The sequence below is a fragment of the Sipha flava genome, unplaced genomic scaffold (assembly GCF_003268045.1).
Source record: "Sipha flava isolate LNK unplaced genomic scaffold, YSA_version1 42_pilon_pilon, whole genome shotgun sequence".
In the NCBI taxonomy this organism is placed as follows: Eukaryota; Metazoa; Arthropoda; class Insecta; order Hemiptera; family Aphididae; genus Sipha; species Sipha flava.
The window spans coordinates 527,335-540,037 of record NW_020273159.1 but is presented as its reverse complement, the minus strand read 5'-3'; the positions used below and the strand labels follow the sequence as shown (position 1 = coordinate 540,037).

Sequence of the window (12,703 nt, the reverse complement as noted above, 5' to 3'; positions counted from 1 at the left end):
ATTAAAAACTATAAATTCATTTTCGAAACTTGCTCACATGATCAGCCAACCCCAATTTCGAGGCTCTTAAATTAAAGTGTTTAGTATAATTAGTATATTGGATTGATTATCTAGGTGGTTACGCATTACGCGTTTTAGACGCTAGCGAACGCGTTTCAAAAACGCGGCGTTGAAACGTCGAAAAGTAAAACTGTACGAGTTGCGTACAGACTACCGCGGAACCATACGTGTTCGGCAGCGGTCGACGCATCTAGACGCGTGTATTATGCGTTCTAAAAACGTGAGTAGTTCCGCGATAGTATGTACACCTTTATGCAAGTAATGCCTGTTAGTTATGTGATGTTAGTAAAGCCTAACCTGTAGCTTTCAACTACTACATAAGCCTAATTGTTAGAAAAGTTAAGTAGATTAAATCAGTCGAATAAGCAAATTTCGATAAATTTTTTTTTTCGTGTTTGAACCAAGAACATGAATAAATGGGTTATACTTATCAAATCGAACTGCGATATTTTACTGACCAATTTATTTTATTCATAGCGTATATAAATTATTTTTATGAACTATTTAATAATTATTTTGGTTGAATATAAAAACAACTTTAACCAAAATAAAAAAATATCCTTAATATAACAATAACTTGTGGACATTTTAAATATTGTATTATGTGTAATAATTATAATTACTGTTTTTAAATGTTTTTCACCTGTAATATACCTATACAATTTAAAAATATTTTTGGTTATTTATTATGTTAATCTGTTGGTGCCCTAATAGGGCCCGTTTTAAATGTTTGCTCCAGGTCCCATTAAATATTCTATAAATCCGGGCCCGTGTGAGATGTACTAATTCAACAACGGATTTTCGTTATTTTTATCAAATAATTTATACAGACCAATGTTGAAAGTAACAATTACAATAAATCATGTTTCAACATCGATAATAATGAAATAATATTATGTTCCAAACGAATCGACAGCATTTTGTGGTCTTGTCGGGGCGAAACATTCCTCATACACATAAACACACGTCATCATATTGTCGATAAAACCCTGCGTCTCTTAAGTACACTTTGTATACCTGGCACGGTAGTATATAACAACGCCTTGCGAGGCGTACTGACGAATACAAATAACAACTGCAACATTCTGTACACAGGTTTATCGTATATTCTTGTTTCTTATTATTTACAATACATAATAATATAGTCACTATATAAAAATAAAGGTCAACGTGTACAGATCAAGCCTTTAAACAACTTACATATTCAAAAAAAAAAAAAAAAAATGTGTACAAATCAGTCCTTTACAGAAAAAAATAAAACGCATGTAAAATAAAAATATTTCGTCTTGAGGCACTGAAGTCATTGGTATTTAGAAAACCTGCAATACACATGACAGTAACTTCAAATTAATCCTACGGTATCTTAATCTAAGCTTTGGAGAGACTTCGTTAGTGATTTTCAAAGTTTTCGGCTCCGACGCAAATCTCGCTTTTACCACGGTTAGTCTCGAAAACAAACGGTAAATAATAATAATAATAATACGATATAGTATATAAAATAAAAGAACACTACTATTTCCTTTTGATTGAGTAAAAAAAGAAAAAAAAAGCAATAAACCTCTTATTTCTCGTACACAAATATTACGCAAAATAATAATAATAATAATAATAATAATAATAATAATATGTGTAACGAGGTAAAACTGCGTCAGCGAGCGTCGACGTACGACTGTATCCGATGTCAATACATTACGAACAAGTGATATTATCGTAATTATTATTATAATTCCGTCGTTCCGTAGAAATCGTAATTATAATAATAATAATAATAATAATAACAATAATAATAATAATAATAATGGTACGATCACGAAGAATTCCGTAAACACACGAGTTGCACGTGCACGTGCGTGACGACGTCGCGTCGTTTTCACATGTAATTCACGGACGTGCACCCGTTGCCTTTGGGCTCGCCGGCGGTCCATCGTCTCTGGTGGTCGACCGTCGCGTTGTCGTAGTGGAACTGATGGTGGAGCTGCTGCTGCTGGTGAGGGCCACCGCGGGACTCGTTCGGCACACGGGGCGATCCGCTGCCGACGCTGTAGCACGACGACGTGCGGTCCAGCGACGCGGGGCTGATGCTGTACGCGGTGCCCGGCGGTGCGGCGTGTTTGCCCCGCTTGATCGAGTGCGTGTAGTCCCGGGTGCCGCGCCGCCTCAGCGTGAAGTCTCGCTCGCCGGTCACCTGATACTGCTTCTTCCACTGCACCCAGCAGTGCCTGTAGATCGGGTCCACCGGGCCCCAGTTCCGCGACGGTTTGATGGTGCTCAGGAATTTCTGCGGGCGAAACGCCAAGTCAAACGAGTGATTTGGTTTGTGCGATTTCCGCGTGACGTTTTCAAAGTGTTACGTCAGCAGACTAGGAACGGGCAGGCGGTGTTCAACGTTTCAACGAGGAACGGGTGAGGGGGTACACCTTGATTGTTATGCCAGCGTCACGTCTTTTGAAATTCGGATTGACGCGCCGAAAACTACCGATAACATCAATGAAGACGTATCTCTCTATTCTTATCATCTTTAACTCGATAGTTGAAGAAATTAACATAAAGAATTAAACAGTTTGCGGGGATCTACGGAAAATGTTGAAGTAATATAGGAGGGTCACTGTCAGACGTACGCTGACATGAGAGAGAAGGGTAAAAAGATCTAAGGAATGTGCTGACTTAATACTCGAATGCTCCCAAAACAAAAAAAAAAATACCGCGAGCCGGTCATAGGACTGCGTGTATTGGTTGACCATGTGCGCAAGATGATCTTTGAAGCTCGAGTATGCTCAGCCGTTCGTTATGCTTGAATTGTGAGTTTTTTTTTTAGATTATGATTTTTGTATCAGAACTTTTGGAATCATTAGAGTCTAACTGTATAGCCCTGGGAATAATTTCCCCTGTACAACGATCGAATAGTCGACTAAATAAACTCCGGTATAGGTGGGCTGCCCGATTACTAAAACTTTGAAAGCTGGCGATGAAGTTTGAGGTTAAAAATTCCGAACACCTAGTGATAAAATATTGATGTTGGTTTGGAATCAATTAATCGGTTTCAAATGACTTATTTCACGTAATCGACGTAGTTTTCATTAGTATAATTTAAATGTAAAACAAGGGTTAGGCATACTTTAAATCAAAAAAAGATCGCCCTGCGCAACAAGCGGCACGTGGATTAACTATTTGAACACTCACTTGCGAAAAATTGTAGTCAACCTGGGCGGATATCTGCCACACAGCTATTCCAATGATTAGCGACCACACGAACAGGTAAACGATCCAACCAATCACGTAAAGCCACATGGAGTCGTGAGAGCTGTAGTCGGACTCGGTCAGCGGCATCACAAACAGACTCCAAAACTCGAACACCTGCGTACATCGACATTTTTCTTTAAATGTACATACAATATATTATTACACATAAATATTTTCGACACTTGCGTTCACCGTAAAGGAATATGTATTTAAAGATTGTGCAATTTATTTAAAAAAAACCTCCCTTATGAGTTTTCAAAATAGTTTTTTTTACTAAGCGATAGAGAACTTTAAAGCTCCATAAGTAGAGACGACGTCGATTTCCTGTCGCCGGACACAGTTTTACACTGTAAATTTTCCTAACGTACCATGCGAAAGCTGCGGTGCGACCACAAACTTAACCTAAGTATAATTAACAAGATAATGACTACTTTTTTTGAACGTTTTTTTTATACACTATGTATTAAAATTGTTATTACTATTATAGTCTTATCACTATCGTATCACTTTGGAAAAATTATGTTATGACAACATTTAATTTTAATTTTCGATTTACACACACTATAAAAATCTCAAAGATATAACGTCAATTAACGATTTAAGATATTATATAAGTTTTCAAAATTAATGTTTTATATTGAATCGTTCATGCATAAACATTGAACTTGTTAAACAAATTGATATGTTATTTGTTCGAATAGAAAGTTACACAGTTTCTAATTTTAATTATTTTTCGGTGGGCGTAAGAAAAACGAAATGCTTAAGAATACCGTCCGTAAAAGTTAATCCTCAACAAATCTGTATGCACGTACCATGAATAATATCGGTGTGCTCAACCATATGGACTTCCACGCGAAGCACAGTTTGTAGCCGAGTACGAATTCAAAGTCGTTGGATAATGACTCCAACCCATAAATCCAAACAAAACCAATCAGCTCTAGCACCGTTGACGTGATGATCATGCGGCCGACGATGTACTCGTCCAGCAAATGAATGGCTTGAAGGTTCTCCTATGAAATTCGTGAAGGAATAAAAAGAATATCCGTCAGCACTCGAATCGGTAATGTGATCTCGATGACGAAATGTCGAGCCGTAATACTTACTGGCAAAAGACATAAGACGCCCATCAAAAAACCGATGAAACAGACGGTGCACGTCAAAATCCACCATTTCCACTTCTCTTTGGTCTCCACGGACAGCCCAACGACCGTGGTATATGTAGCCGCTATCTACGAAATGAACATAAAACAATTCTACGTGTCAGTTAAACTCCAAATGACAGGACATGAATAGGATGCTAACAACAATAATAATATATGACGGCCATGAGCACACAATTTAGGTCAAATTCACTCAGACCGAAATTACCAAGTTATGGGTATGCCATGTAGTAATTATTCATCTAACGTATTATATGAGTATAGTATTTATTTGCTAAGTCTCTTCCGTACTCATTAACGTCCTTGAAATATAATAATTATGATAACATTTATATGATAAATTATTTCTCATTTGTATAACTCGTATTTGATACATTTTTGTGATGAAAATTTCATTTATTTTTTATTTTTTATTGTTATTGTTAAATAATAATTATTTGATTTTAAAACAATTTTGGAATAGATATTATATAGAGCTCTATTCTTGAACTGCTATCTAAATTAATATAGACTATACAAATAGTAAACATTTTAAGTGATATCGATCGGGAATAGTGAATTTTAGTACGGTTTCAAACCTAAATTCAGACTATTTAGAATGAACAAAATTATTTTAATATTACTATGTAAAAATATTTCAATTTTTATGTCTTTTTTTTTTATACTACTTTTTCCGATAGAAATCGATTCATAATATTTACATTTATCAAAAATATAAAATCTATCAAAAATGAAGAGCTAACGAATTCAATTAATTTTCAAAATTAAATTCTGTTGATAATTTAAAATACTTAAATTTTTGTTAACATTTTAAGGAAAAATTACCGCATTAAGTGCATTTGGCTCTCAAAAGATATAGAAATTCATGCACGTATAGGGATTACATTCTGCACTTTTATTTATTCTACTATGTGCGGTGACAATTATTTACTATTTGTAACGTGAAAACGCATAATTTAAAATTTGCCTATCCAATAATTCTAAGAAAAGTATTGTCTCCCTGAAAACAGACAGGTTTCGATATTTAGCCGTGGAATTGTACTAACTGAAATATCGATATTCCGCTGGGAGGACGCTAGTGCGACAAGTAGGGTAAAAAGTACAAGTAGAAGGCAAGTAGGTGATAGGTAATGCTTTTGGATTTTATCTGAGGTTTTTTGTTTAGTTACATGAATTATTTGTTATCCAAAACATATTGATGGTTAGTTGTTTTGGTCAAAACTCGATGTATACTTTTACTTCATTGAATGTTGCAGTGTATTGTTCGATTAAGAACTTGGTCAACATTTAAACAACAAAGATTAACTGATTAGCCTTATTCAATACGCATCGAGGATATTTAAGTGGAAATTAACACAATCATAGATAGATTTGCAAATGAGAAAAAAAGATCTATATTATTTTAATAAATTGCTAATTTTTTTATGTCGTTAGGAGATAAAATAAAATCATGTGTTAAAATTTAAGCATGTTATTTGTATAAGTACTGAAATATTATTTTGTTTTGATGTACATTTCAGGTTTCAAAACGCCTTTTCGATTGAGTTTCACACTACTGCGTACAAACATTTACAATCCGTGGCCACAGGGTTGACATTGTCATGTACCGACGAGAAATAATAAATAAATAAACACGCAACGTGAACATTAAATGTACATAAACGCGTGCTGTGTTATTGCTTACCAAACTCAGGAACCCCGAAAGGAACACTAGCGCGTAGACGAGCGTGGCCCACAGGTCGGAAAGTATTCCTTTGGCCGTCAATTCGTACACGAACGTCAAGAACCAAACTTCGGACAGGGCCGCGGTAGACGACACGATCGCGCCGGATTGTTGCATGTCGTAAATCCACATGGTGGCTATCGAAACGCCGCTCACGCCAACGATAATGCTGACCACCGTGAGCATTACGGAAGTCCTGTGAAAAATTTCGATTTTAAACTAGACGACCTCCGGAAACGGAGAGCGAAAATCACGCCGACTTACCAAAAAGGATTAGACTTGGAGTACAGGCGGCCGGCACAAGTTGTGATGTTCCCGAATCCCAAATGAGTGGTGAAGAAAAACTGTACAATGGCATGGTACCATATCTGGAATGCAATAAAACAATAAACATTGTAACATACGTTTAGTAAAAAAAGTGTCGATTTCTCGTAAACGCATACGCGCACATCGTGCAAGAACGCATACGAGTGCCAACGTTGAAATGATAAACAGACGCTCGCGACGATCCGGATGACCGAATCGGACGGACGACATCAGTCTACACGCGTACGTACGCCAAAAGCGAAATTTAAGAATTTCGTATGGTACCCTTAATGAGACGTTTAATTCTTTCCGAGAGAAAAAAAAATACGATCAAGTGTTTGTTTGTACTTTTGACCCGGAGCGATAGAGATGTTCAAAGAAATAAAAATAAAAGTTGGCAAACTACGCGTGCTAGTTAAACAACAAATAACAATTATAACACACGTACGTCTAGTTTCCACAAAGTTTCCCATTTGATGTCCAACAGTATTTCCAGTCCTCGTTGATTCGCGTTAAGTCCTTTAACCAATAAAACTGCGATGGTTACAAACGTAGCGGGCACTACTAGCAACGCGGCCGTTCGGTAGGATTTACTGTTTTTTATAAGGCTAAAAACAAAATTAAAAACAAATGTAATGATTAACATGATTCTTATAGATATGTATGTATGTTGTACATTGTGTAATTGTTTAAACGGCTACTAATAAATAGAATAAAAAAAAACAATCGTAAGATCTAAGATCTACACAAGAGATTCGAATTTCGACACTAACTGTTCTTACCGATATAATATCGTCGGTTTGTGGTAATTAAATTGCTATGTTAATTAATTCGTAAACAGAGAATTAGCCAATGTCATTCTATTATCGTGATGTACATATAAAAGTTAATTTACTGATGAGTCGTCGTGGATATATTTCAATTTTATTAGTTGTTCATATAGTGTTATTAAACCATTAGGCAAACTAATTTATACTCCCGAGTGACCTACTAGAATCAGTACCTAGTTATGTTTATTTAATTTACATCGGAATGCGGGTATCAATTTTAATCGTACACACAACTCCCTTGGGGGGGGGGGGGTAGGAGAAATACGTCGCCATTGCTCAAAAAAGGAAATTTTCTATATAACTATGTAATATAACGAATTATCTACGCAGAGGTATCGAATCCCAAAAAATGTAGATTAGAAAGTTAACTTATAAGATTACGAGACACCACCAAAGGCGATTTAGCACCTTCGAACGGAGCTATGGTAAAAACATTTTGAAGTGGGTGGATCACTATGTCAGTGCTGAGTAGTTAGTAACATAGTTACATACTCGTAATTTACATATTAAAATTAAAGGAGTTATAATATAAACCGAAGAATATTTTTGGGATTGGAGGATAATGTTACCTATGGTAAGTTTTAACCCGGTATGATGTATGGTAAATGTTCAAACTGCTTTTGGATACCACCAATGGATTAATATTTTAATGGTATTTGTCCTATACGAACAATATTAATAAATAAACAAGACGCATCGATACTAGATAGCGAATACGAGTTAATTGTTAATTGTGTTTGTTTAGAGTTCGAAAAAAATAATAATTCGCTGACCAGAGGACTACCGACGATCCGCCAAAACATTGTGTTAGGGACATTATTATCGGTTATCTGCCCTATCACAATATAGGGTACGGGCGCCGTTGTTGACGCGTACCCTGTACAGGTTTGAAAACGTAATCATAATACGCACACGTACGTAACACGTGTCGTCAACGAAGTTATTGATACATGCTCGTATATGTGTGTGTGTGTGTGTGTGTGCGTGTGTGCGTGCGGCGTAACTATTCAGATCTCGTAGAGCGCACGTGAATTACAATAAATTAATAGATTAGTGTTCACGCGACGGTTTCCAATCGTGTACCCACAACGTACCCTTGACCGGTAAAAAAATCGGTTACGTCCGAAGGTTCGGTTAGGTATTCCGAAAACGCTCGTGTACAGTGCACGGAGGTGTTGGGCGAAACAATCGAACACGACGAGGAAAACGTATTGTTATTACGATATCCAATATGCAAATGCGTTGCAGTTACACGCGGCGGATCGCGTTATTTGGTGAGTGCGCACGGATTGCAGAGGTGTTGCATTGATCACCGCGCTCGCGTCATCCGCCCTAAACGCCGCACAGAATCGCACGCCAATAACGCAACACAATGTTTACCGTGTGAGTAGGTACTGAACGACGCACGGGCGCGAAACACTGAACGGCACACCGCCGCGCTGGTGCGCAATGACCGCGGAACATTGCAAATACTATGCTGTTACGTTTGCCATTAGAATATTAGCGTACCTTATCGCCACTACGATCCAGATGAGCAACAACAGCAGAACGTCCATGGCGATCCACTGCCAATTCAAGTGCGGGGGTTTGATAAACGTTTGCTGGAGACATTCTTCGCCGCTGTTGAAATGTGAGCTGGATCCATGCTGTGAGTCGTCGCGGGGGCGGAAATAAAAACATCGTACGCGTTACGATTTAATAATAACGACGAAGCGTTCATAAAGTACATTTTATTATGCATACAACCTTATATAGGTTGGTACGTACGTGCTAGAAATGTAAACCCGAACCGACCTCAAACGGGACTGTTCATTTCCGTTCTCAAAACGAAGATTTTCGAAATTTGTGTTTTAGACGGTTCGCGTAAAAATAACGAAAGCAAAATGCTGAAGATTGATTAATAATGAACTCGTAATGAAAAAATTGAAAAGTTTTTCTTCTCGGAAATCATAATTGTTATCGAAATCATTATAATTGAATTGAATATATATATATATATATATATATATATATAAAAGAATATTGTGAATAAAAAAAATCACAGGTCCTTTTAGTCGAGGAACATAAGATTATTATTAAGATCTGAGTGTGAACATGCAATTGTAAATTATAATTTAAAAGTTAATAAAAAATATACCAATAATAAATTATTAACTACTGTTGCGTGTCCGTTCATAAATTTTAAGCTAACATTGCGTGTTATACAATACAACACGAGTTTTCGCAACGGAATGAATGTAAACTTTTAATAAAAATATGACATATTATGTATTTTTTTAAGTCGTAAATTATACGAGATTGGATATCGAACTCAAAACACGACAAGTAATATTTAATATCGATTACCTATCTACAAATTATTAATATAAACGCTCGGTTGAACGATTCGGGTTCCAAGCCTAGAGGAAGATTGTCATAAAGACGTCATCTAATAAATCACGATATGCACACCTCCCACGAGTCATTACACCGATTCAAGTGTGCGGTATGCATGACAAAAGACAAATAATATTATGCTTACGAAAAAGTTGATAGAATTACTGCACTCCGGAAACGGGATACTTCCTATGATACTGCGCGAACCGTAAAACAACGATAACGCCATGATTATCGGATAGTACGCGGCCAGTAACAAGGAAGCTAGGACTTTGACGAAGCCGACACCTGAGAGTGGGCAAAAAAAAACACATTGATAGCATAAAACTTTAGGTTAAACGCGTGACATCGTCTTTTGTAACGAATATTAAGGACACTAACCTTTGAGCAACGGCACCGCTCTCCATAACTTAGTAGTACCCTGTTGACAAAACTGACCGAGCGTTATCTCCAAGAATAACAATGGCACTCCGAACACTAAGGCCACTGCGAGGTATGATACCAGAAAAGTACCTGTATTATAAAAAAAAAAAAAAATAGTATACATTTTTGTTTTAGAAAAAATGCGTCTTATGTAATTATTATCTTGAGAAATGCACTCGTGTGTACGTTGCTTTTATTGTTATAATTTATTGTGGAAGCAAATAAAGAACCGGATTTTTGAGACTGGGGCTTCAAAAATAGTGAATAAGACTTCTCCAAACAAATCAAAAAATATCTTGGAGCATTATACATACAAATTAAAAATCTAGTTTAACCGAAATGTATGCGACCTCGAGTCACTAATCTGAATTATACTCCAAATAGATTGAAACAAATTAGAAAGTAGTATAAAATAAAAGAAATTATGCATTTTATGTTATAAATGCATTTAGTTTTAATGCATGAGTGAACGCATAATTTTTTTTAAAGGAATATCATCAACACAATAATTATGGCTATATAATATTAACAATGTCAGTTATTATTTACGACGGTGTTGGGAGGTAATATTATAATATTTGTCTAAGTATCAATTTCGATCGATAATAAATTATGTGTAGACTTTTGTGTATAGCATCATATTATACCGCACTGACCGCAATTTATTAATCCGCGCACTACTCGTAACGCAATGACATTATTGTATAATACAATTATAGCTATTGTTTAGGGTCATGTACCTTCTTATGACCGAGTGTGCGCAATATTAAAATTTATAAAACCTATATTTTATTATTTATGAGGACTACCCATACTATATCCTACTAATAACTTCATATATGAAACAACTTCTCGATCAGGATGGTACAGAATACGGATTTATCATATATGTGTATATAGGTATATAAAATTATGAAAATACTTGAATTTTATTTCGTTATAATGACATAAACACAGCGATGTATAGGTTTAAAGTAAAATTTTAAATTTGTTGCCCGATAAACACAATTTTAAATATTCCATTGTTCTTACTAAAAACAAATCGTATTGAAAAACCTTAACTTTATCATTCTATAGGTTTATTATGTTTGACTGATTGATATTTTCAAATTCGTGTAAACTATTCTACACATTGTGATTTTAATGACTATCCACATTAATTACCGAAGCATTACACTCTGAAAATATTAACATGTTTTATTCGTTACAACTAGTTAATACATTTATTGTTATAATGTCATTCTTATTAATATACAACATTCATATCGATTGGCAAAAAGAGCTAAGCGACTACTTTAATACTTTTCGGAAGAAAAAATACAACTTTTCGTAGTGTTCTTATATCGACCGGCAATAGGAATAAAAATGGCATATTTTGTCTGTTGTTTGACCAATTTCCATTAGTCTCGCCTGTACCGAAATTAATAAATTAAATGTCTCACTGCTAAAGAATCAAAAACCAAAGAAACAACAGCACTATTGTAGTCGAATGCTATAAATGATTTAAAAAAAAACTATAGTATACACCGTGTCGCTTAGCTTTATAATGTCACTTAACTCATTTTGCTTTTTAACAGCTAGTAAAGTAATAATTATAGTTAATAATGTAAACAGTTATAATTATCAATAAGTAGCATTATGATGTAATAAATATATACCTATACATTGTTTTGTATAAGTTCACTGGTAACTGTCAAGCTGTCAACAAAATTGTGAATAGTAATTACCTACTTATATATTGGAATTTTTCGTAATAATCGGCGCAAAATCATAACAAAACAATTCGTAGTTTTTATTTTTACTTAATATCTCCTATTAGTTTATTCCCCTTATTTTTGAATATAAATTGAATAAGATTTTCGGATTAAATATTTATTACGCTTATTTATCGTGTATCGGTATTTATCACCAGATATTGTTTTATTTTATCAAATCACTTACCGATGAAATTGGTATCAAAAGGGGACCAAAAGACTCCCAAGATTTCTAAACGTTAGTCTTCGAAAGCTAGGGCTGTTGACTTTCCGTAAAACCACGAATAATGGGGAACATAATTTGGTTGTGGGAAGGGGGGGCAGTTGAATACAAAGTTCCACACGGGCGTGTGTATTAGTACTAATCATTATTAATAATGTGAGCATCGTCGACCTCGATTCGGTGCATTGACAATAATCGAATAATGTATAATCACATAAAACGCACACTAAAGGGACACACGTAAAAAAACGATAGATATAAAACACCTTTCGTACCAGTTTCACAACGATGGGTTCTCGAATAATGCGGAAAAACTATACTTACACGCACGTCGCCGTTTAACGACGTGTGTACGTGGGTACGAAGAGTTCATAAGCACGTCGGCGACGATCGATGGACGTACAATATATATTTAAGTACGGTATAAGGCGGTAGGGAAATTACACTCTTTTATTCCTCGTCATGGCAATTTTATCGAACCGCAAAAGTTATAGAACGTCGTATTAAAATAGTTCTGTACTACACACAAAGGTGTGATAATATTGACGACGTTATCATGTTTGTGTGTGTGTGTGTGTGTGTGTGTGTGTGTGTGTGTGTGTGTGTGT

The 12,703-nt window shown here is 35.6% G+C and overlaps 1 protein-coding gene across 2 annotated transcripts in view; it reads right to left on the bottom strand.

The window, feature by feature from the left end:
• Positions 1 to 1,143: 1,143 nt before the first annotated feature.
• Positions 1,144 to 12,703, bottom strand: part of LOC112689101 (sodium-dependent nutrient amino acid transporter 1) — a 76,500-nt gene continuing 64,940 nt past the window's right edge. For both annotated transcript variants that reach the window (XM_025562622.1, XM_025562623.1), the window contains exons 4-13: positions 10,077 to 10,208; positions 9,841 to 9,983; positions 8,829 to 8,965; positions 6,938 to 7,097; positions 6,448 to 6,551; positions 6,145 to 6,379; positions 4,404 to 4,529; positions 4,113 to 4,310; positions 3,241 to 3,414; positions 1,144 to 2,338 (exon numbers count right to left, since the gene is read on the bottom strand). In XM_025562622.1, coding sequence (XP_025418407.1) covers positions 1,931 to 2,338; positions 3,241 to 3,414; positions 4,113 to 4,310; positions 4,404 to 4,529; positions 6,145 to 6,379; positions 6,448 to 6,551; positions 6,938 to 7,097; positions 8,829 to 8,965; positions 9,841 to 9,983; positions 10,077 to 10,208 — 1,817 coding nt within the window. In that variant the 3' untranslated portion in view covers positions 1,144 to 1,930. The remainder of the gene's footprint in view (positions 2,339 to 3,240; positions 3,415 to 4,112; positions 4,311 to 4,403; positions 4,530 to 6,144; positions 6,380 to 6,447; positions 6,552 to 6,937; positions 7,098 to 8,828; positions 8,966 to 9,840; positions 9,984 to 10,076; positions 10,209 to 12,703) is intronic.